Source organism: Vicia villosa, linkage group LG6 (assembly GCF_029867415.1).
Source record: "Vicia villosa cultivar HV-30 ecotype Madison, WI linkage group LG6, Vvil1.0, whole genome shotgun sequence".
NCBI lineage: Eukaryota > Viridiplantae > Streptophyta > Magnoliopsida > Fabales > Fabaceae > Vicia > Vicia villosa.
Genome location: NC_081185.1, coordinates 47,949,876 through 47,970,751, shown reverse-complemented (window position 1 = coordinate 47,970,751; position 20,876 = coordinate 47,949,876). Strand labels below are relative to the sequence as shown.

At 36.2% G+C, this 20,876-nt stretch overlaps 2 protein-coding genes and 1 long non-coding RNA gene across 9 annotated transcripts; 2 read left to right on the top strand and 1 right to left on the bottom strand.

The window, feature by feature from the left end:
• Nucleotides 1-1,170: 1,170 nt before the first annotated feature.
• LOC131611492 (ABC transporter B family member 9-like) lies at nt 1,171-3,202 on the bottom strand. Of its 2 annotated transcripts, none has more exons than XR_009286939.1 (5): nt 2,978-3,202; nt 2,531-2,870; nt 2,333-2,435; nt 1,771-1,854; nt 1,171-1,436 (listed from the first exon to the last, which is right to left on the bottom strand). XR_009286939.1 is itself a non-coding variant. In XM_058883495.1 (5 exons), the coding sequence occupies exons 1-5, from the start codon at nt 3,053-3,055 to the stop codon at nt 1,398-1,400; spliced, it is 474 nt and encodes a 157-aa protein (XP_058739478.1). In that variant the 5' UTR covers nt 3,056-3,199; the 3' UTR covers nt 1,171-1,397. The 2 variants fall into 2 exon arrangements, 1 of the variants encoding a protein (XP_058739478.1); XM_058883495.1 differs by having other exon boundaries at nt 2,333-2,380; nt 2,646-2,870; nt 2,978-3,199.
• A 540-nt stretch (nt 3,203-3,742) lies between these two features.
• On the top strand, nt 3,743-4,422 carry LOC131613631 (uncharacterized). Its single transcript, XM_058885283.1, has 2 exons — nt 3,743-4,293; nt 4,413-4,422. The coding sequence occupies exons 1-2, from the start codon at nt 3,743-3,745 to the stop codon at nt 4,420-4,422; spliced, it is 561 nt and encodes a 186-aa protein (XP_058741266.1).
• Nucleotides 4,423-6,483: 2,061 nt separating this feature from the next.
• On the top strand, nt 6,484-11,793 carry LOC131609142 (uncharacterized). 6 transcript variants are annotated; one of them, XR_009285957.1, is made up of 9 exons: nt 6,484-6,994; nt 7,290-7,636; nt 7,727-7,965; nt 8,354-8,474; nt 8,570-8,644; nt 9,227-9,406; nt 9,787-9,869; nt 10,145-10,243; nt 11,594-11,793. It is a non-coding gene; the product is annotated as an uncharacterized LOC131609142 (long non-coding RNA). The 6 variants fall into 6 exon arrangements; XR_009285958.1 differs by having other exon boundaries at nt 6,484-7,636; nt 9,227-9,347; XR_009285954.1 differs by having other exon boundaries at nt 6,484-7,636.
• Nucleotides 11,794-20,876: the final 9,083 nt, after the last annotated feature.

The following is a 20,876-nucleotide window of genomic DNA, read 5'->3' as shown; positions in this document are numbered from 1 at the left end:
CCCCAACAGTTACCATCAAATTCTATAATGAATTCAACTTTCTCAATTTAGTATAATTAATTTTTTTAAAAAATTAATATTATATATAAAAATTAATGATAACTTAAAACGTTTCATAATAATTTTATTTAAGTATGATATAAAGGGACCATAAGACATATTGTAGCGCAGTTAAGACTGTTGATTTTTCAGGGGACCATAAGACCGGTTGTAGCGCAGTTAAGAATGTCTTTTTTAATATATAGTGTATCATAAAAAACTTGGCACAGCTTCCGCTAATATTTTCAAGACCATTGTAACTTGAGATTTATCATCAAAACAATATGCGGTATGCATTATGATACTAAGATTGTTAATTTTCTATAAGCTATCTCCTATGCCTCAAATTCACCATTCCACATTAATTTAAAACAATAGAACACTCCAAAGAGGGTCAAAGCAATAACTTAGCATGTTCAATTTAAGAAATCATTTTCTGTTTGTATTTTCAATTTTAACTAACAGTTATGAACAAAGTAACTTATTTTGACTTTATTTCAAATTTTCAACGATTTGTACAAAGAAAAGAACTATTTTGTATAGTTTATGATGTACAATTCTAAAAAACATGAGATAAAGTGAAATTAAAATGATAAGTTCGTAACAATTAGTAAAATCGGAAAACAGAAAGAAGAGACATTTCTCTTAAACCAAACATGTTAATTTAGTTGATTATGCAGAAGATTTGGTTTATCCAAATCATCATTTTCATGGCTAATCTCTTTGAGCATTGCTGTTACATCTTTCATTGTTGGTCTTTCTTCTGGCGATGGATTCACACATAGAAGAGCCACACCCAACACTTGAAGCATCTCTGGTGTTTTTGTTCCACACTGCAATAGTAATTACTGATCAAGAATGGATGTGAATTCTATTTTCTTCTCTCTGATTTCACTTATAACCCATGTTACAATGTGAGCACTCTCCGGAATCCTGTTATCGGTTGGTTCCATTTCGGTTAACATCTCGAGAAGTACGACACGGTAAATGTCGCTCTTTTCGCATGATATAGAAGAATCCAAATTCAATTCTCTTCTTCTCTTTTCATTTTTACTCATATCCAAGAACTATACTAAAACTATATATGAATTGTATAACATTCAAAATAGATTGATATTTCAAAAAGTAAAAGACAAAAGAAAAGTCAATGAATCCAATTTTCACCTCTAATATTTTAAAGCATTCCTTAATGCTTGAAGCCTCTTCGGGAAGTGTATACATGAACAGTAGTGACTCAAGATGTTTGAAAGCCAGTGGAATATCAACCAAGGCCTTGAGAAACCTCTTTGCAGGGCCAAGTCGAGAAACATCACCCGTGAATAACCTTAGCTTCAAGTCCTCATCTGTTGGATCCATCTTCAATAATGTTTGGATGAGCTCAACATGAATCTCATTACCTGATTGAATCAACATATTGCAAGTAAATTACATTGATGTCGTTATATGCCAGTGTTAATCTAAGAGAGATGCTGAAAACAAATATCGTCTTTGATTTTTGAAAGTGAAAATGGATGAAGAAGAATTATAATTGAAAAAGTCTTTAAAATGCCTTCATCATTCTAAGTGGAATCTATGCTTTCTGCTATTCTATGAAATTGGAACATAATATGTTATCATAAACTTGTTGTATAAAGGAGAGAGAAAAATCATGAAATAGGTAGGTATAAGCTTTGAAAGAGAAAAAACTTACACTTTGAGAAAAAAATTGTTTTCTATAAACAGATTACTTACCATTGTGCTGAAAAGGATGGCCGTGATGGTGCTGGTGATCATGATTGCATTGCTGCGCAACTGAGTATGCCCAGACATAGTGAACTGCATTAAATAATTAGTATGAGCTTTATGTATCAGTTTTCGCTGAAGCAGCGTGCAATAATTCATAGTTCAAAAAAACCAAAGCTCCTAAGACCATCTCCAATGGTGCAATTCATTTTTGAGTTCTTTATGGGTCCCACCAGCCATATCATCTTAAAATAATTTATTTAATATTTATTTTATTGTTGTAATTCAAATGGGTCCCACAATTTTATCTCATAAATTAATTTGATTGGGTACCACAATTTTTTACTAGTTGCATTGTAATGCAACTCTACTATGACATGGCAAATTGATTCAATATTTAATTATTATATTGATGTCTAATTGGAGAACTCATTGAAAAATACTACCATTGGAGATGCTCTAATAAGTAGTGTTGCTCATACTTGATTGTACGCGAGTGCCATTGAAACCGTTAATATTGAAAAAGTAACAATATATAGAATCATAGAAAGAATTGTGAAACAAAAATTACCTTAATGACTACAACATGGTCAGGATGTATCATGTCTTCACAAATTCCCTGCATCATTAAGAATTTCAATAAGCAGGATCCCTTGTGAGCTGAGCATATGAACCTGCTCAATTGAAAAATAGAAGAATGTCGCAAGGTATATGATAAACATTCAGTTAGATTTATATATTACACTAAAACATGTATTTAAATATACACCTCTTTCAATTATTTTTCCTTGATGAATAACAACAATGGTATCAGCATTTGTTATGGTACTTAAGCTGTGCGCTACAATAATAGTTGTTCGGTTTAACATTATTCTATGCAACACCTCTTGTACAATTATGTCATATTCGACATCAAAGGCACTTGTAGCTTCATCAAGAAGTAAGATTCTTGGATGTTTCAAAATTGCTCTTGTGATTGCAACTCTTTGCTTTTGACCTCCCGAGATTGAATCTTTATGCCTTTCCTGATCTTGAACAGCTCTAAAGATTTGTGCTAGATCATCAAGGCTATAGTCAGGACTCTGAATCAGTGACTCCATTTCGAGGACCTATGCTAAATCAGAAAAGAAAATAAATGTTAAAGAAATGAAGTAAAGTTAAACAATTTTTTTATTATATTAAAAGAAGAAGATAATGTAAGATTCAGGTGTCAAACTTGTTTTGAGCAATCATTAAACTCTTCAATCATTCCACTGCAAAGCTGCTGGTAAGCCAACTCCCCTCTAGAAGTCATGTAGTCAGAAAATCACTGCCAATAGTGAAATTCCAATGTAATCAGGAAATGTTGGGCAAGTAACCAATGACCCTAATGCTACATTCTAATATGACAACATTTTATACAAAGCAGAATTTACAATCACTTATAACAAAGTAGAATAAAGGGAACATTTCTTTATATTTTTGGATTTTATTTGCATAATGCGAAAAGTGTTGTCAATAGCATGCTAAAGCGACATAACATAGTAGAGCTTCCCTTGGCCGCTACAAGACACACAATAGCAGAGACATTTAGTATAGCAGCTGATGCAGTAGCCAAAATAGCACACTTCAGAATGATGTCAAAATTTTCTAAAAAATCTCAAAATTCAAATACCCAGGCTTTTTGGTTGGTGTGTTTCAGGAATTTAACAATTAAAATACACCATAACAGAAAGCCAATAGGTTCATAAGACTCAGACACGACACTGATACATTAGAAGTATTTATTTGCCTGTTATTTTCATCTGTTATTAAAGATTGTGAATCAGCAGCCTCGCACCAGCCAGAGAGTGTATTTATGTGTTTAATTTCCAATTGTAGGGTGATTTTCGGTTTCAACAGAATCTGACATTTATAGTAGACTGGTTGTTGTTAGCACTATTATTTCCAGTGAAGTCACCATGTCCACAGTCAAGATCACTTCAAATCGGATGACGACACGATGGCATGGTATCCAGAAGATACTATCCTTTTCGTATTTTCATGTCCATTGTCCCATGTCAGCAAGATGACATGTTCTTTAGGGAAAATCGTTGGTGAAACATGTTTCGGGAATCATATAGAAGAACATCTTGGTCAAATTCCTCAAGCTAATGCTAGAAATCGGAATGGTGATGATGACGAGTTTCGTGCTTTGGGGAGGTTTCAGAGGAACAATCCTCCTACCTTTGAGGGAGAGCATGAGCCGGATAAGGCTCAAGCTTGGTTGAAAGTGATCGAGAAGATCTTTCGAGTTATGAATTGCACCGATGCTCAAAGAGTGCAGTTTGGTGCTCACATGCTGGAGAAGGAAGCTGAGGATTGGTGGGGGAATACTGCTCAGAGGTTTGATGAGGAAGGTATTCAGGTTACTTGGGATCATTTCCGTGATGCATTTCTAGAAAACTATTTCCCGGAAGATTGCCGTGGAAAGAAAGAGGTGGAATTCCTTGAATTGAAGCAAGAGAATGATACCGTGGCGGAGTATGCTGCTAGATTTCAAGATCTTATCCAGTATTGTCCTCACTACAATACTATGAATGCGGAGAGGTCTAAGTGTTTGAAGTTTGTGAATGGTTTGAGGCATGATATCAAGAAGGCGATTGGTTACCAACAGATTACTCGTTTTGCAGAGTTGGTTAACAAGAGTCGAATTTATGATGAGGATAGTAGGTAGATTTCTTCTCACTACAAGGCCATGAATGAGAAGAAAGGTCAATTTCGTGGGAAACCGTATGATGATAAGAAGAAGAAGGCCGGTTTTGGCGGAAAGCCAAGTGGGGGAGGATCTAGGGCTCAGATCAAGCGCTTTAAGTGTGGTGTTGAAGGACATCGCGCTAATGAATGCAACAAGAGTTCGGTTAAGTGTTTCAAGTGTGACAAGATAGGTCACAAAGCTGTTGATTGCAAAGTTGGTGCGGGTGTGAATTGCTACAATTGTGGAGAGCATGGGCATATTAATACCAAATGTAACAAGCCAAAGAAGGAGCAAGCGAAAGGGAAAGTGTTTGCATTGTCTGGAGCGGTGGCTTCTACCGATGATAGGCTAATCCAAGGTATGTGCTTTATTAATGGTACACCTATGATTGCTATTATTGATACCGGTGCAACACATTCTTTCATTTCTTTGGATTGTGATAAGAGATTGAATCTTGTGTTATCTGATATGCGTAGAAGTATGGTTATTGATACACCTGCTATGGGTTATGTTTCTACTTCTTACGTGTGTTTGAATTTTCCGTTGAGTATCTTTGGTAGAGATTTTGGGATCGATTTAGTTTGTCTTGCGTTAGAGCAGATTAATGTGATTTTGGGTATGAAATGGTTGGAATTTAATCGTGTGTATATCAATTGTTTTAACAAGACGGTTATTAATCCTAAGATTGGTGTTGAGGAAGATTTGTTTTTGTCTACTAAGCAAGTTGATGAATCTGTGCAAGCTAGAGCTGAATTATTTATGTTGTTGGAAACCTTAGATGTGCATGAGAAGAGAACAATTGAGGAATTGCCAATAGTTAGTAATTTTGCGGAGGTATTTCCTGAATATGTAAGTGATTTACCATTGGAACCTGAAGTTGAGTTTTCGATTGATTTAATTCCTATAACTAGTCCTGTATCGATGGCTCCATATAGGATGTCTGCTTCTGAGTTGAAAGAGTTGAAGAGTCAACTTGGGGATTTGTTGGAGAAGAAGTTTATTCGTCCTAGTCTGTCACTGTGGGGTGCACCTGTTTTGTTGGTTAAGAAGAATGAAAGTTCTATGAGGCTTTGTGTTGATTATAGGCAAATGAATAAAGTGACGATTAAGAACAAGTATCCACTTCCAAGGATTGATGATTTGATGGATCAGTTGGTTGGAGCTTGTGTGTTTAGCAAGATTGATTTGAGGTCTGGGTATCATCAGATTTGTGTGAAGGCGGAGGATATTCAGAAAACTGCTTTTAGAACGAGGTATGGTCACTATGAGTATTCTGTTATGCCGTTTGGTGTGACTAATGCACTTAGTGTATTCATGGAGTATATGAATAGGGTTTTTCATGATTATCTGGATAAGTTTGTGGTTGTGTTCATTGATGATATTTTGATTTATTCTAAGAGTGAAGATGATCATGTTGAGCATGTGAGAATTGTGTTATCGGTGTTGAAAGAGAAGAAGTTGTTTGCTAAGCTTTCTAAGTGTGAATTTTGGTTGAGTGAAGTGAGTTTTCTTGGCCATGTGATTTCAAGTGGAGGAATTTCAGTTGATCCGTCGAAGATTGAGGCTGTATCTCAATGGGAAGCTCCTAGGTCTGTTTCTGAGATTAGAAGTTTTCTTGATTTGGTTGGTTATTACAGGAACACTACTACATTTTTGGCCTACGGCCACGCTAAATTTTTCCACAGCTCTGGAACTGTGGCCAAATACACGCTTTTGCCATGGTTTTCAAATCGTAGAAATATGTTTTAAAATATTGAATCCTGAGTGTGAAATTGTGGCCTTTACCTCAGTTGCCACGGTTATGTAACGGTAGATATTTTAAGCCACAATCAAAAAACCGCGACCTTATAATTTTCATAATTTTCAGTTCAAACTGTGGGCAAAGCCCCAAAAAAAACCCCTCCAAAAGTTACCTTTTTTTTTTTTAGTTTCCTTGTATCTTTTTATTTTCTTTTCTATTTTTTTAATTAAAAAAAAAGGACAAAAATTGAAAGAGCAAAACGTCATTTCTTTAACGTTTCTTCTTCCTCTTCTCACAAAAACACAATCTTCCTCTCTCTCACAAAATCATTCCTCCAAATAAAGATAGAAAACAAAACAAAGATGAAGGAACCTCAAATCTCAACCCACAGTGACCAATCCAACCGGAAAACTCCACCTCTTCGACACAACCGCACCCACCGGTTCAAATCTGGAAGGGAAAAAGCAGATTCGTCACCTCACAAAAAGAAGCTTCGTCGACGCCGACATCTCAACTGCGCGTTTGCTCCACTGCTACCACCGCTCCCCGATCTGAATCGCTGATGAAATCGTTGATGTGGCCACATTCAGGTCCACCACCGCCACTGTAGCTCAGCCGATCGAACCCTCTGTCACGCATCAACCTTTTGATCCCATAAGCGCGGCGCACACGACGCACAGCCTCCCACAACACCGTCAATCCGCAAGCCACTTCTGACGTCGCGCAACAAGCTTCCACCACCACCTCATAGCTCATCGACTTCTCAACCCAAGCAGGTAGATCCATTCCACTTCTTTTACATTTTTGCTAGATGAAAATATTTGATTGTTTGTGTATTTGAAAGACATAAGGGAGGAGATGCAAAGATGAAGAGAACGTGCATCTGTGTTTCACGTCTGAATTTTTATGTGTGATAGACTTTGTTTTGTTTTCTATCTTTAATGCCTTGCCAAATGTTGCATATTCAACATGTTGCTGTGAATTTGTTTTTGGCTATATTTATATTGTGTTATTGTACACCACTGATACTCTATAAATTGTGCTTGTGCCGATTCGTTCCGAGAGTTTTAGATGTCTATACCAGGAAATTAATTTTTAGTTAGGCTTAGAGAAGGCGATGTTGTTCATGACCTAATCAAGACCAGATTCCTTTGTGGACTCGGTTTGCTTTCGAATCAAACCAAGATTCTAGCAATTCACAGAAACGCCTGTTCCGACGTCGTTTCTCAAGCGCGCCTTCGATCCTTTCACCTTTACGCAGGAGCTGTTTCCAAACTTCGCGGTGGAAATTCAAATGTGAAATATGCTTGGTATGGAACTTCCTCTGAGAATGACGTAAGAGACATTCTTTCAAACGGTTTTAGTCACGTCCACGGTCATAGCCTGTGCCTCTCTCTAGATGATTCTCCTCTCCAAAGGTTCCTTTCGTTCCTTTGAATTAACTGTGTTTGTGTTTCAAGATGAAGTTATTTATATTGATTGAGTTTTGAAATTTGTGTTTTGTGCAGTGTTAAAAGTTGCTTTGTTGGAAGAGATGGTGTGAGGCATTTGATTTTGTGTAGGGTGATTTTAGGAAGAACGCAGATTGTGAAACCTGACACAAAACAATGTTATCCGAGCTATGAGGATTATGATTCTGATGTGGATAGTTTTTCAGCTCCAACCAAGTACGTGATTTGGAGTAGTAGAATAAATACTCATGTTTGGCCTGCATATGTTATAAGCTTCAGGGTTCCTTCATTCAAAGGTTTGTGTTTATGTCTTTTTCAACATTTTGTTGATGTGTTTAAATAGAACAAATTTTAGATCTAAGAGTTTTGCTTAACAATCCACATACTAAGCGAAAGATAGTGTTCATGCTATGGCAAGTATCTATCTCTTTTTATCTCTTTTGCTCCTTGCATTGATTTCTATATTATGAATTTATTTGTTAATTATATCATTTTATTGTCACAACAATTTTATGGAGTTGGATGTTGTACCACCTACCACTGCAATTGGATGTTGCTTAACTATATAAGTGAGTTGTTCTTGGAGAATATAGTAAGTTAGAGGGCATCTGAAATCATCACAACACATAGAATTTGCTAAACTTTTCTATACATGTAATGGCTGTATTTTAATGTGAGTTGCAGGAGACTTAGGGAGAAGAATGAAGCTGTAGAGCCTGAGGCAGATCCAGAAAGGGATCAAAGAATTGTTTTTGCCTATTAGGTTATTTGGTTGGCTCTGTTATGTTTTTGTCTTGGTGAAGTGGTATACAGAAAGCCTTATATAACTTATCACATGTTTGCTTATTCATGAATAGCTTATGAGTGTAGTTTTAATTCATAAAGTTTATTACTTCACAGGGTGTCAAGCGCATTTCGAAGGTTCTCTGCGGTGCTGGAAAGGAACTTCAAGGTATTGTTTTGGAACACCTCCAGGTACAACATTGCACCATCCCATGTGCATAATATTTACTAAATGGCAATAAAATGTGTCATTGTTTGAATTTGAAAGCATATACTTTTAAAGTTCACGTCAGATAGGTGATAACTTCTTGTTGCATTATATCACATGCTTTTGACAATGCCGACACAAACTGTGTTTAGGTATTTTTTTTCTATGACTTTTCTTCAAACCACATTAGAGAGTTTGAGCTAGGTCATTGTTTCACTCCTATCATGTCTTAATAAAGTAGGCTGACGGGCAAGTTGGCTGATCTGTTCCTAGCACAATGGTTTGGGGCATCCATCAGAGGTTGTTGTTGTTTGGCCATCCTGAGGTGGCTGAAGTTCAATATATTGCAGAAGAATTGGAATTGAAATTATAGTTCTAAAGGACTTATGGTAGTGTATTATATAAATTGTTAAGAGATGAAAATTTTATGTACATTTGTGTAATATATTAAAGTTTAGGATAATCAGTTTTTCCATTCTTGATATGCTAGTAGAACTTCATTAGCGTTTTACTTAAACTATTTGTACAAACTCCACTTTTATACATTTAAATAATGAATTTGTCAGCCCGCTGCAGAAGTTATGGGATTCAGAATGGGAGAACTAAGAGGTCTTTCAAGATGGCGTGCACGATATCATGGCATTGGCTTGGATCAATGACTCATAAGCAATGCAACAGAAAAGGCTGGTATGATACTTGTTCAAGTTGAACGATTTATGAGGGTTCTTTCATCTGTCTTGCAGCAGGTGTGCCTTTGAAATGGATCTTACAAGTTTTAACTTTATTATTTCAAATGTATGCCCATTACTCATAAGATTTATCATAGTCTTGATTTCTAAATTTGAGTTTCATATATTCTTGCTAAAATTTCCTAGAGTGTCCTAAACTTTCTAAGACATGTAAGCCAGTATAACTTTCAAGTGCCTTTTTGGGTATGCCGGTGAAACCACAATTACTTTTTTCTTAAAATGTTTGTACTATCTATCTCCTTACTTTACTATATGAACACATATTCTGAGATCATTTCTTAATAAATTATTTCAAAAGATGTGCATGTCAACATTTTTGTAAAAGCTTGTTCTGTCTGATAATTTTATCTTTGTTGATTTCTCACATCCTCAACCAGTATTCAAACTTCTTCAAATGGCTATTAAAGTGTATAAAATTACTCATGTCAGAACCAAGCGACCAACTTCTTCCATATAGCAGGTTCGTCTAGCCATTCTTTATTGTTTGGATTGGAGATTGTGTGATAAGCATCTCTAGTTGTTTTCTGTTATTCCTAGGAAGCTGTGTGACAGCTGTATTTTCAGCACATTCAAAATAGAATACCATTTCAGCTTAACTGCCTCAGAGTTAGTTAGATTTGAGTGCAGGTTAAGCTGATGCAGGGTGCAGGATAACATAAGTATAAATCTTTAGAATCTCTCTCTAAACAGATAAGAGAGATCTTATGTTTTTTTTTCTACTTTTGGTTTTGGCAGTGAACTTGTTATTATATTTCTGAAGTTTCTGTATGAACAAGATCCAGTTAAGCAACTGCTGGATATATTAGAAACAGATTACAATGTTGAAATTGATTTGTAAGTTTTTTTGTCTAATCCCAAATCCCTTTCATATTTTATCTAAATTTATTGTCAATTTGAACCGTACTTTATTGTCATGTCTTTGTTGCGGTGTTGGCTTAACTGTAGATTGTACAACTATTATAAAGATTAGGAAATGAGATATGATCTATGTTGTTAATCTCGGAAAGCGGCGCGGCGCGGTCAACCCAAAAAATGGGAGCGGCGCGGAAGCGGGGAGCGGTGCGGCGCTATTTGACTTTTTTTTTTTTTTAATTAATATATATTTTATATACAAAATAAAAAAATAAAAATAAAAAACAAGGGGTTCAAATAATAGTGATGAGTGGTGTTTAGAAAATGAAGCAACTACTTTTGGACTTATGGCCCAAAAACCATAAAAAAAGAGTAAAAAGAAAACTTGGGCCCATCATTCTCAGTTAAACCCTAATTTATAAGCATGAGTGAGAAACGTACAGTGGCAAAAGCGCCGCCTGCAAGTAAAGAAAAAGAAAACATGTTCTCTCTCCTTGCCATTGCCATGACTGCTATCTGTTTCACTGTTCGTTGGAAAGCTTTTTCAGTATCACAAGATCAGAATCGACGATTTTTCTTCTCTCTTATCTCTCTCTATCTGTTTTACGGCTATGCTCTCTTCTCTCTCTGCTCTCTCGCCACCTAAAACCACGAAAATGGAAAAGCGGCCGCTCCGAACCGCTCCAGGACCCGATTTCGCGGCCGCTCAAGCCGCTTTGGGCCGCTTCACCCTTTCGTGCTATACCGGTACCACCGGAAGCGGCCTCACCGGATTTTCCGCATCGCGCCGCGATAGCGGCCGCTCCAGCCGCTTTTAACAACATAGGATATGATCTTAATATTTACTAGTGAAAGATATAGGAGAAAAGAAATTAAGAAACCACTAAATATGATATTCTGAATTCATGCTTTATGGAATATTTAATAATGGATAACTAACTAACTGACTGTCTAAATGCGAATGGGAAAAAATGAGTTTAGTAATAGAATTGGAAGACTTGGAAATTATCATTAATTAAAGTAACCTAATGGAACTTCAAAAGTGCTTTTCCATAACACACTACATGTTAATTATTTTGACATTTACATTGAAATGATACACTGTTTAGATGCCTTGGAACATTATGGTCTTGTTCGACGAAATTTCTCTTGTGACATTTAAGAGTAATTAACAACAATGAGAATTACCTTAGTTTCATTGTTTTCCTTCCTTCTCCGCTGCTACTGCATGCATATCACTGTTGCATTTGCCAAATTTCTTGAGAATCAACAGTCCTTGTTGCTCCAATTAGTTACACAAATTGATACAGGTAAGTTTTTCTGATATTGCAGTTCATCCTGAAAGTTGGAATCCAATGTGGTCTACATCAAGGTCAAAGTGTGCACATTTTGCAGTTCATTTATGTGGTTTACTCCCTATTGTGTTTTTATTTTTTCTTTGACTTCGAAATTTGGTTGTATTAGTTTCCTCAAGGGATTGGTATCTGTGAATAACGCTAGTTATTGATTATTAATTTATAGTTTTATTCTGATGTATGCAGCATACTTACAGGGCTTCTTTCATTATGGTATGTTATGGCTTCTTCATATCATAGTAATGTTGAAACTGAGCCATTACCATCATTATCCTCATATTTAACTAGAAGGCATTCTGAAAGATTACATGAAAGAAGTTCTGTTGATGACATTAGTGACATTAGGGAAGAAAATTATCATATATGGAGTATGATTTATAATTAACCACTTCTATGGATGATGATCTGCTTGTAGTGTTTATAACAAGTCTTTGTCACTCAAGTTTTTATATTTAGTTTTGGTTCAGGTTTATTAGATATATAATGTACTTAGTCAATCATATACTGATGCTATTGTCATTGATGTGTAGACAGTAAAATAATTTGTATTCATAAAATTATAGTAATCAAATTTTAAATTCTTTAAAATTGGCACAAGTGATTGGTGTGTTGGATTAATATAAACCACTAAATTATTTACATTAAATTTATATTAAACCGTGGCAAGATAAATGGTTTAGAATGCATAACATATAACCACGATTTTAAATCTGTGGTCATAACCAAACCGTGGCTATATCTTGAACCAAAACTGTATGTTAAATGTTAAATTAAAACCGTGGCTTTACCATATGGCCACAGTTCTGTAATCATGGCAAATATAAACCGCGACCTTAATCAAACTACCTAAACCGTGGCCTATAAAAGCCACGGTTGTCAAAAAACATGGTATATACCAAAAAACCGTGGACTATACATTAGACCACGGCCGCATATCCCATAGTTGGATTTTCGTGGCCAAACCGTGGCCTCAGCGTTACGCCACGGTTATTTTGCATATAGCCTCGGTTTCTTGGGCGTGGCAGGAGACCTTTTTTTTTGTAGTGGAAGTTCGTTGAGGGAGTTTTTAAGTTATCTTTGCCGTTGACGTTGTTGACTAGGAAGGGTCAAGCTTTCATTTGGACTTTGCAATGTGAGGCGAATTTTCAAGAGCTTAAGAGGAGATTGGCTTCTGCTCCTATTTTGATTTTGCCGGATCTGTTAGAACCGTTTGTTGTGTATTGTTATTCTTCATTGTTGGGTTTGGGAGGTGTTTTGATGAAAAAAGGGCAAGTGGTAGCTTATGCTTCAAGGCAACTTAAAGTTCACAAGAGGAATTACCCGACACATGATTTGGAGTTGGTCGCCGTTGTGTTTGTGTTGAAACTTTGGAGGCATTACTTGTGTGGATCAAGATTTGATGTTTTTAGTGATTGTCATACCCCAAAATTTGCCCATTATATTTCAAGATTTGATTCACAAAACAACTCAAATGGTCAACAGTCGACTGATTTGACTTAAAAGTCAACTGTGGTCAAAGGGCAAGTGGTAGCTTATGCTTCAAGGCAACTTAAAGTTCACAAGAGGAATTACTCGACACATGATTTGGAGTTGGCCGCCGTTGTGTTTGTGTTGAAACTTTGGAGGCATTACTTGTTTGGATCAAGATTTGATGTTTTTAGTGATTGTCATACCCAAAAATTTGCCCACTACATTTCAAGCTTTGATTCACAAAACAACTCAAATGGTCAACAGTCGACTGATTTGACATAAAAGTCAACTGTGGTCAAAGTACAGTCAAAATTCCTGATTTTCGGTCAACATCCTTATTTTTAAGTATCATTCATCATTTGATCAAGGATTGATCATGATTCATCAAGAAAAGATCAAAAATCCACAAAAGGACAAGTTGCTAGATTAGGGTTTTAAGGGGAAAGTCAACCAAACTTTGACCAGCCATAAGTCTCTCATGCTTTATCAGAAATTCCCCAACGAAAGCTCATTATCAAGGAAATTCAATTCTCTACAACTTTCATGTTGGGTCCAAAGTCAAGAAATGCACCATTTGAGAGATATGAGCCAATACATTATATGTCCTTCTAGAAGCTCGCAAAAAGCAGTTTTTTCTCAGAAGTCATATCTTCAAGATAAAATTCTCAAATGGGTAAAAGGTTCTAGTGGATTATAGAATACATCTTGAGCTTTCCAAAAAGTCCTAGATCATCTCCATATGATCAAAATTGAATGAGTTATGGCTTGCACAAGTTGGTCGATTTTCAAGAAAAACATAAAAACCTAATTGCATAGTTTTGTGTTTTTAGGTTAATGGGCCTAGAACTTTGATTCCAAACATGTTTGTGACCCAAGACATGATCCCTAAAACCCATCAACAAGCTTTCATCCTTTTTATTTTTATTATTTGAATTTTATGCAATTAAAAGAAAAATAAATGAAATAAAAAGTGAATTAAATGGATCAATACCTATAGCTTTGGCTTTGTATCATATTAAAGGCCCATGTATGTATCCATGAGACTCCAAATTCGTGGCCTAGGGTTATGGAGAGAATATTTTCCAAAATTAGAAAGAATTAACATGTTTTTATTCAAATATTTTTTCTCTCCTAATAACCTAATATCCAAGCCCACAAACAAACCCAATTCATTCACATATATATACACAAGACTTCAGGAAGCAAGGGGACGGATTTTGGAGGCCAAGAACAAGGGTTTGAAAGTTTCAAACATCAAGGAATTAGGGCATAACACAAAACTTTCCTCCAGCAAGTCTCAGGTAAATCTAATCGTATCAGCTTCTTCCTCAGGTGCTAAAGAGTGAGCATGAAGCCTAGCATGAGTCTCACAACGTGTGTTAGAACAAGAATTGTTCTGATCAATATTCTTAGTTTTCATGATAACAATGTATATGAATTTTTCTTAAGACAATGTGGTACTCTAATCCTATGCAATTTCCATTTCAGGAAATATATAAAGAGTATGCACAAAATGAACGCAAGAAGCACTGACTCAGAAGGTTCAGTATGCAATAATCAGAACATGCTCTCACAAGACATCAGAAGATGGTCAAGCAGAATCAGAACATGGTCTATTGAAGCATTAGAAGAACTTGAGATCAGAAGCAGAAGCATTGAAGTTCTCATGGTATTACGCTTGAAGCACTTCAAAGTCAGAAGACAAGAAGATGCTCTGCACCAAGCTGTTTGACTCTGATATATTCAAACGTTGTATCTACAAACATCAGATCAGAAGCAAGTACGAGATGACAGGCTACGCTGACTGACAAAAGGAACGTTAGAAGCTATTAAAGGCAAAGTCAGTTAAAGCAGGAAAAGCAAGGCTCGAGGTAGTTGACAAAAGAGTGAAACATTAAATGCAATGCAGTACGGATCACGCAACGCATTAAATGCTCCCAACGGTCATCTTCTCAAAACGCCTATAAATAGTGAAGTTCTGATGAGAAGCTGAATATAAGACTCTACGCAAACATACAGAAACACTGTCAAAGTGAAAAGCTCTCAAAACTTCATCTTCAACCTCATTTCATTACTGTTGTAATATCTTAGTGAGATTAAGCTTAAACTTAAGATAAATATCACAATTGTGATTATAGCTTATTAAGAAGCATTGTAATACTCTTGTAAGAATTTGTTTACATTAATTTGTAAAAGGTTCCTAGAGTGATCAAGGTGTGATCAGAATACTCTAGAAGACTTATAAGGTATCTAAGTGGAAAACCATTGTAATCAAGGTTGATTAGTGGATAAAATCCTCAGGTGAGGTAAATCACTCTAAGGGGGTGGACTGGAGTAGTTTCGTTAACAATGAACCAGGATAAAAATCATTGTGCAATTGTTTTTATCTTAAGAGTTTTTAAAGTCACACTTATTCAAACCCCCCTTTCTAAGTGTTTTTCTATCCTTCAATTGGCATCAGAGTGCCGGTTCTAAGGTGCAAGCACTTAACTGTGTTAGAAAAGATTCAGGAAGAGAAAAACACAAAGTTTAGATGGCTGGTGAAATTCCAACAACTACATCTACATCTGGCTCTGCTGAGCAATACAATGGAAATGATAACAATGGTTACACTAGACCACCAGTATTCGATGGTGAAAACTTTGAATATTGGAAAGATAAACTTGAAAGTTACTTTCTTGGTTTAGAGGGTGACTTATGGGATCTTCTGGTGGATGGTTACAAACATCAAGTGAAAGCTAGTGGTGTAATGCTGACAAGACAAGAAATGAGTGATGATCAAAAGAAGCAATTCAAAAATCATCACAAGTCAAGGATAGTTTTGCTAAATGCTATATCTCACGCTGAATATGAGAAGATATCTAATAGGGAAACTGCCCATGATATATATGAATCATTGAAAATGACTCATGAGGGAAATGCCCAAGTCAAGGAGACTAAAGCTCTTGCCTTGATCCAGAAATATGAAGCTTTCAAGATGGAGGATGATTAAAACATTGAGAAAATGTTCTCAAGATTTCAAACGCTAACTGCTGGATTGAGAGTTCTTGACAAGGGATATACTAAAGTTGATCATGTCAAGAAGATCATCAGAAGCTTGCCCAGAAGATGGGGCCCAATGGTGACTGCATTCAAGATAGCAAAGGATCTGAATGAAGTCTCTTTGGAAGAGCTGATCAGTGCCCTGAGAAGTCATGAAATTGAGCTGGATGCAATTGAACCTCAGAAGAAAGGTAAGTCTATTGCATTAAAATCTAATTATAAAAAATGCACTAACGCTTTTCAGGCTGAAGAAGAAGATTTTGAAGAATCAGAATCAGAAGAAGAAGATGAACTGTCCATGATCTCCAGAAGGGTAAACCAACTCTGGAAGAGCAAGCATAGGAAGTTCAAGAACTTTAAAAGTTCTAAGAAGCTTGAAAAAGGAGAATCTTCTGGAAGCAGAAGATGTGACAAGAAGAAGGTCACTTGCTTCGAGTGCAATGAGCCAGGTCACTACAAGAGTGAGTGTCCAAAGCTTCAGAAGGAGAAGCCCTAGAAGAAGTTTCATAAGAAGAAAGGTCTTATGGCTACTTGGGATGATTCAGATTCATCAGAATCAGAATCAGACTCTGAAGGCGAGCAGGCTAACATTGCACTGATGGCAACTGTGGATGATGAAGCAGAATCTACATCAGAATCAAAATCTGACTCTGAAGAGGTATTTTGTGATCTATCTAGAGAAGAGCTCGCTTCGAGTTTAGATGAAATTCTTGAAATCAAGGCTAAGCTTAGTATCAAGTACAAAAAGCTGAGAAAGCTCTTTGTATCTGAAACTAGGAAGCTTGAATTAGAAAATTCTGAACTTAAAGAAAAAGTTTTAAAACTATCCAAAGATGCTGAATCATCTTCTGGTTCAGAAGAATCTATTCCAAGCTTGAACCATATTCTTAAGGAATGTGACTTGAGTTTCAGGAAATTCTTATCAAGAAGTATTGGCAAAAGTCATCTTGCTTCTATGATATATGTTGTTTCTGGAAACAAGAGAGTTTGCATTGGTTATGAGGGTGATACCCCATACAAACTTGAACCTGTAGATGATATGAAAATCACATACAAGCCATTGTATGATTAGTTCAAGTATGGCCACTCCCATGATATTAGGCTCACATCACATGTCAAAAGCTTTCACATTACACACACTAAGAAGCATGTGACACAACCTAGAAAATATCATGCTGCTAAACCTAAGGAATATCATACTGTACCTCATGTTGTTTATCACGCTAAACCCAAGTTCAATCAGAACTTGAGGAAAACTAACAAGAAAGGACCCAAGAAGTTGTGGGTACCTAAGGAGAAGATAATTTCTGTTGCAGATATCCTTGGCAGCAAAGAAGAAAAAGCAAAGCATGTCATGGTACCTGGACTCTGGGTACTCTCGACACATGACGGGAAGAAGGTCTATGTTCCAAGGCCTGGTGCTTAAATCTACTAGAGAAGTTAAGTTTGGAGGAGATCAGAAGGGCAAGATAATTGGCTCAGGAACCATAAGTACTGGTAACTCTCCTTCTATAACTAATGTTCTTCTAGTAGATGGATTAGATCATAACTTGTTGTTCATAAGTCAACTAAGTGACAATGGTTATGACATAATCTTCAATCAAAAGTCTTGCAAGGCTGAAAGGCAGAAGGATGGCTCAATCCTATTTACAAGCAAGAGAAAGAACAACATTTACAAGATTGATCTTCAAGATCTTAAGAATCAGAAGGTATCTTGTCTTATGTCTGTTAGCGAAGAGCAATGGGTCTGGCACAGAAGATTAGGCCATGCTAGTTTGAGAAAGATTTCTCAGATTAACAAACTAAATCTGGTCAGAGGACTCCCTATTCTGAAATATAAATCAGATGCTCTTTGCGAAGCATGTCAGAAGGGAAAGTTTTCCAAACCTGCATTCAAGTCTAAGAATATTGTTTCTTCCTCTAGGCCGCTAGAACTTCTGCACATTGATCTGTTTGGCCCAGTCAAAACAGCATCTGTCAGAGGGAAGAAATATGGATTAGTCATCGTAGATGATTATAGTCGATGGAAATGGGTAAAGTTCTTAAAACACAAAGACGAGTCTCATTCAGTGTTCTTTGAATTCTGCACTCAGATTCAATCTGAGAAGGAGTGCAAAATCATAAAGGTCAGAAGTGATCATGGTGGCGAATTTGAGAACAGATTCTTTGAGGAGTTCTTCAAAGAAAATGGTATTGCCCGTGATTTCTCTTGCCCTAGAACTCCACAACAAAATGGAGTTGTAGAGCGAAAGAATAGGACTCTACAAGAAATGGCCAGAACCATGATCAATGAAACCAATATGGCTAAGCATTTCTGGGCATAAGTAATAAACACTGCATGTTATATTCTGAATAGAATCTCTATAAGACCTATTCTTAATAAGACTCCTTATGAATTGTGGAAGAACAAAAAGCCCAACATTTCATATTTTCATCCTTTTGGATGTGTTTGTTTTATTCCGAATACTTAAGATCATCTTGGTAAGTTTGATTCTAAGGCACAAAAGTGTTTCCTTCTTGGATATTCTGAACGCTCTAAAGGCTACAGAGTATACAATACTGAAACATTGGTTGTAGAAGAATCAATCAATATCAGATTTGATGATAAGCTTGGTCTTGAGAAACCAAAGCAGTTTGAGAATTTTGCAGATATAGATATCTCACTTTCAGAAGCTGAAGAACCAAGAAGCAAAGTATCAGAAGCTGAAGATCTCAGAAGCAAAGGATCAGAAGATCAAGTTGCTGCATCTTTAGAGAATCTCAAAATTTCTGAAGAGCCAACAGTCAGAATATCTTCTAGACTCACATCTGCTTACTCAGAAGATGTCATTCTTGGAAAGAAGGATGATCCTATGAGAACAAGAGCATTCCTTAAGAACAATGCAGAATGTCAATTAGGTCTTGTTTCTTTGATCGAGCCAACTTTTGTTGATCAAGCTCTAGAAGATGCAGACTGAAGAACTGCCATGCAAGAAGAACTAAATCAGTTTACAAGGAATGATGTATGGGATCTTGTTCCTAGACCAAAAGGATTTAACATCATTGGTTTAAAATGGGTCTTCAGAAACAAGCTAAGCGAAAAGGGAGAAGTTGTAAGAAACAAAGCCAGACTGGTGGCTCAGGGTTATAGTCAGTAAGAAGGTATAGACTATACAGAAACCTTTGCACCAGTGGCTAGGTTAGAATCTATCCGCTTATTGATTTCTTTTGCCACTCAACATAACATCACTCTATATCAGATGGATGTTAAGAGTGCCTTTTTAAATGGTTATATAGATGAGGAAGTCTATGTCAACCAACCTCCTGGTTTTGAAGACTCTAAGTCTCCAAATCATGTTTTTAAACTAAAGAAATCATTATACGGATTGAAGCAAGCTCCTAGAGCTTGGTATGAAAGATTATGTTCTTTCCTTCTGGATAATGGTTTCACTAGAGGAAAAGTGGATACTACTCTCTTTTGTAAAACCTTTAAAAAGGATCTTCTTATTTGCCAAAGTTATGTTGATGATATTATATTTGGAACATCTAATGCTACACTTGGAAAGGAGTTTGCTAAGTCTATGCAGGCTGAGTTTGAAATGAGCATGATGGGAGAACTCAAGTACTTCCTTGGGATCCAGATCAATCAAACATCAGAAGGAATGTATGTTCACCAAACCAAGTATGTGAAAGAACTTCTGAAGAAGTTTAATCTTTCTGAATGCAAAGAAGCAAAGACTCCTATGCATCCAACATGTATCTTAGGTAAGGATGAGGTAAGTAAGAAGGTAGATCAGAAGTTGTACAGAGGTATGACTGGATCTCTTTTATATCTTACTGCTTCTAGACATGATATTTTATTCAGTGTTTGTCTGTGTGCAAGATTCCAATCAGATCCTAGAGAATCTCACTTAACAGCTGTTAAGAGAATTCTGAGGTATTTGAAAGGTACTACTAATGTTGGTTTAGTCTACAGAAGATCTAAAGAGTACAACTTAGTAGGATATTGTGATGCTGATTACGCTGGAGATAGAATTGAAAGAAAGAGTACTTCTGGAAGTTGTCAATTTCTTGGAAGTCATCTGATCACCTAGTACAGCAAGAAGCAAGCTACCATTGCTCTCTACTACAGAAGCAGAATATGTTGCTGTTGCTGGATGTAGTACACAGATGCTCTGGATGAAGAGTCAGCTAGAAGATTATCAGATATATGAGAGTAACATTCCTATCTTTTGTGATAATACTTCTGCTATATGTTTATCTAAGAATCCTATTTTACATTCCAAAGCTAAACATATTGAGATCAAACATCATTTCATTAAGGACTATGTTCAGAAGGGTGTTCTATCTTTGAACTTTGTTGATACAGACCATCAATGGGCTGATATCTTTACAAAACCCCTTGCTGAAGATATGTTTAAGTTCATTCTGAAGAATATCAGTATGGATTTATGCCAAGAATGAGAAGATGAGAAGTTCTGATGTATGGATTAGTTCTGAAATGATTCTGTTTTATCTTCTTATAAGAAGTTCTGATACTAATCAATTAGAAGTTCTGATTCTGTTATTACTAACGTTTCATTATCTAAGTTGATTCAGAAGTTCTTTTAAAATAAAACAGCTGTCACCAGCTTTCCAGATGTTGAACACGTGTTCACTCTATTTGGACAAGCACGCGTGCAGTTGAGGAGACGCCGCCCTAGGTAACTGTGCAAATCATTTCAAATATTACATTATCTCTCCTAACGTCATTTCTCATTAAATGCAAT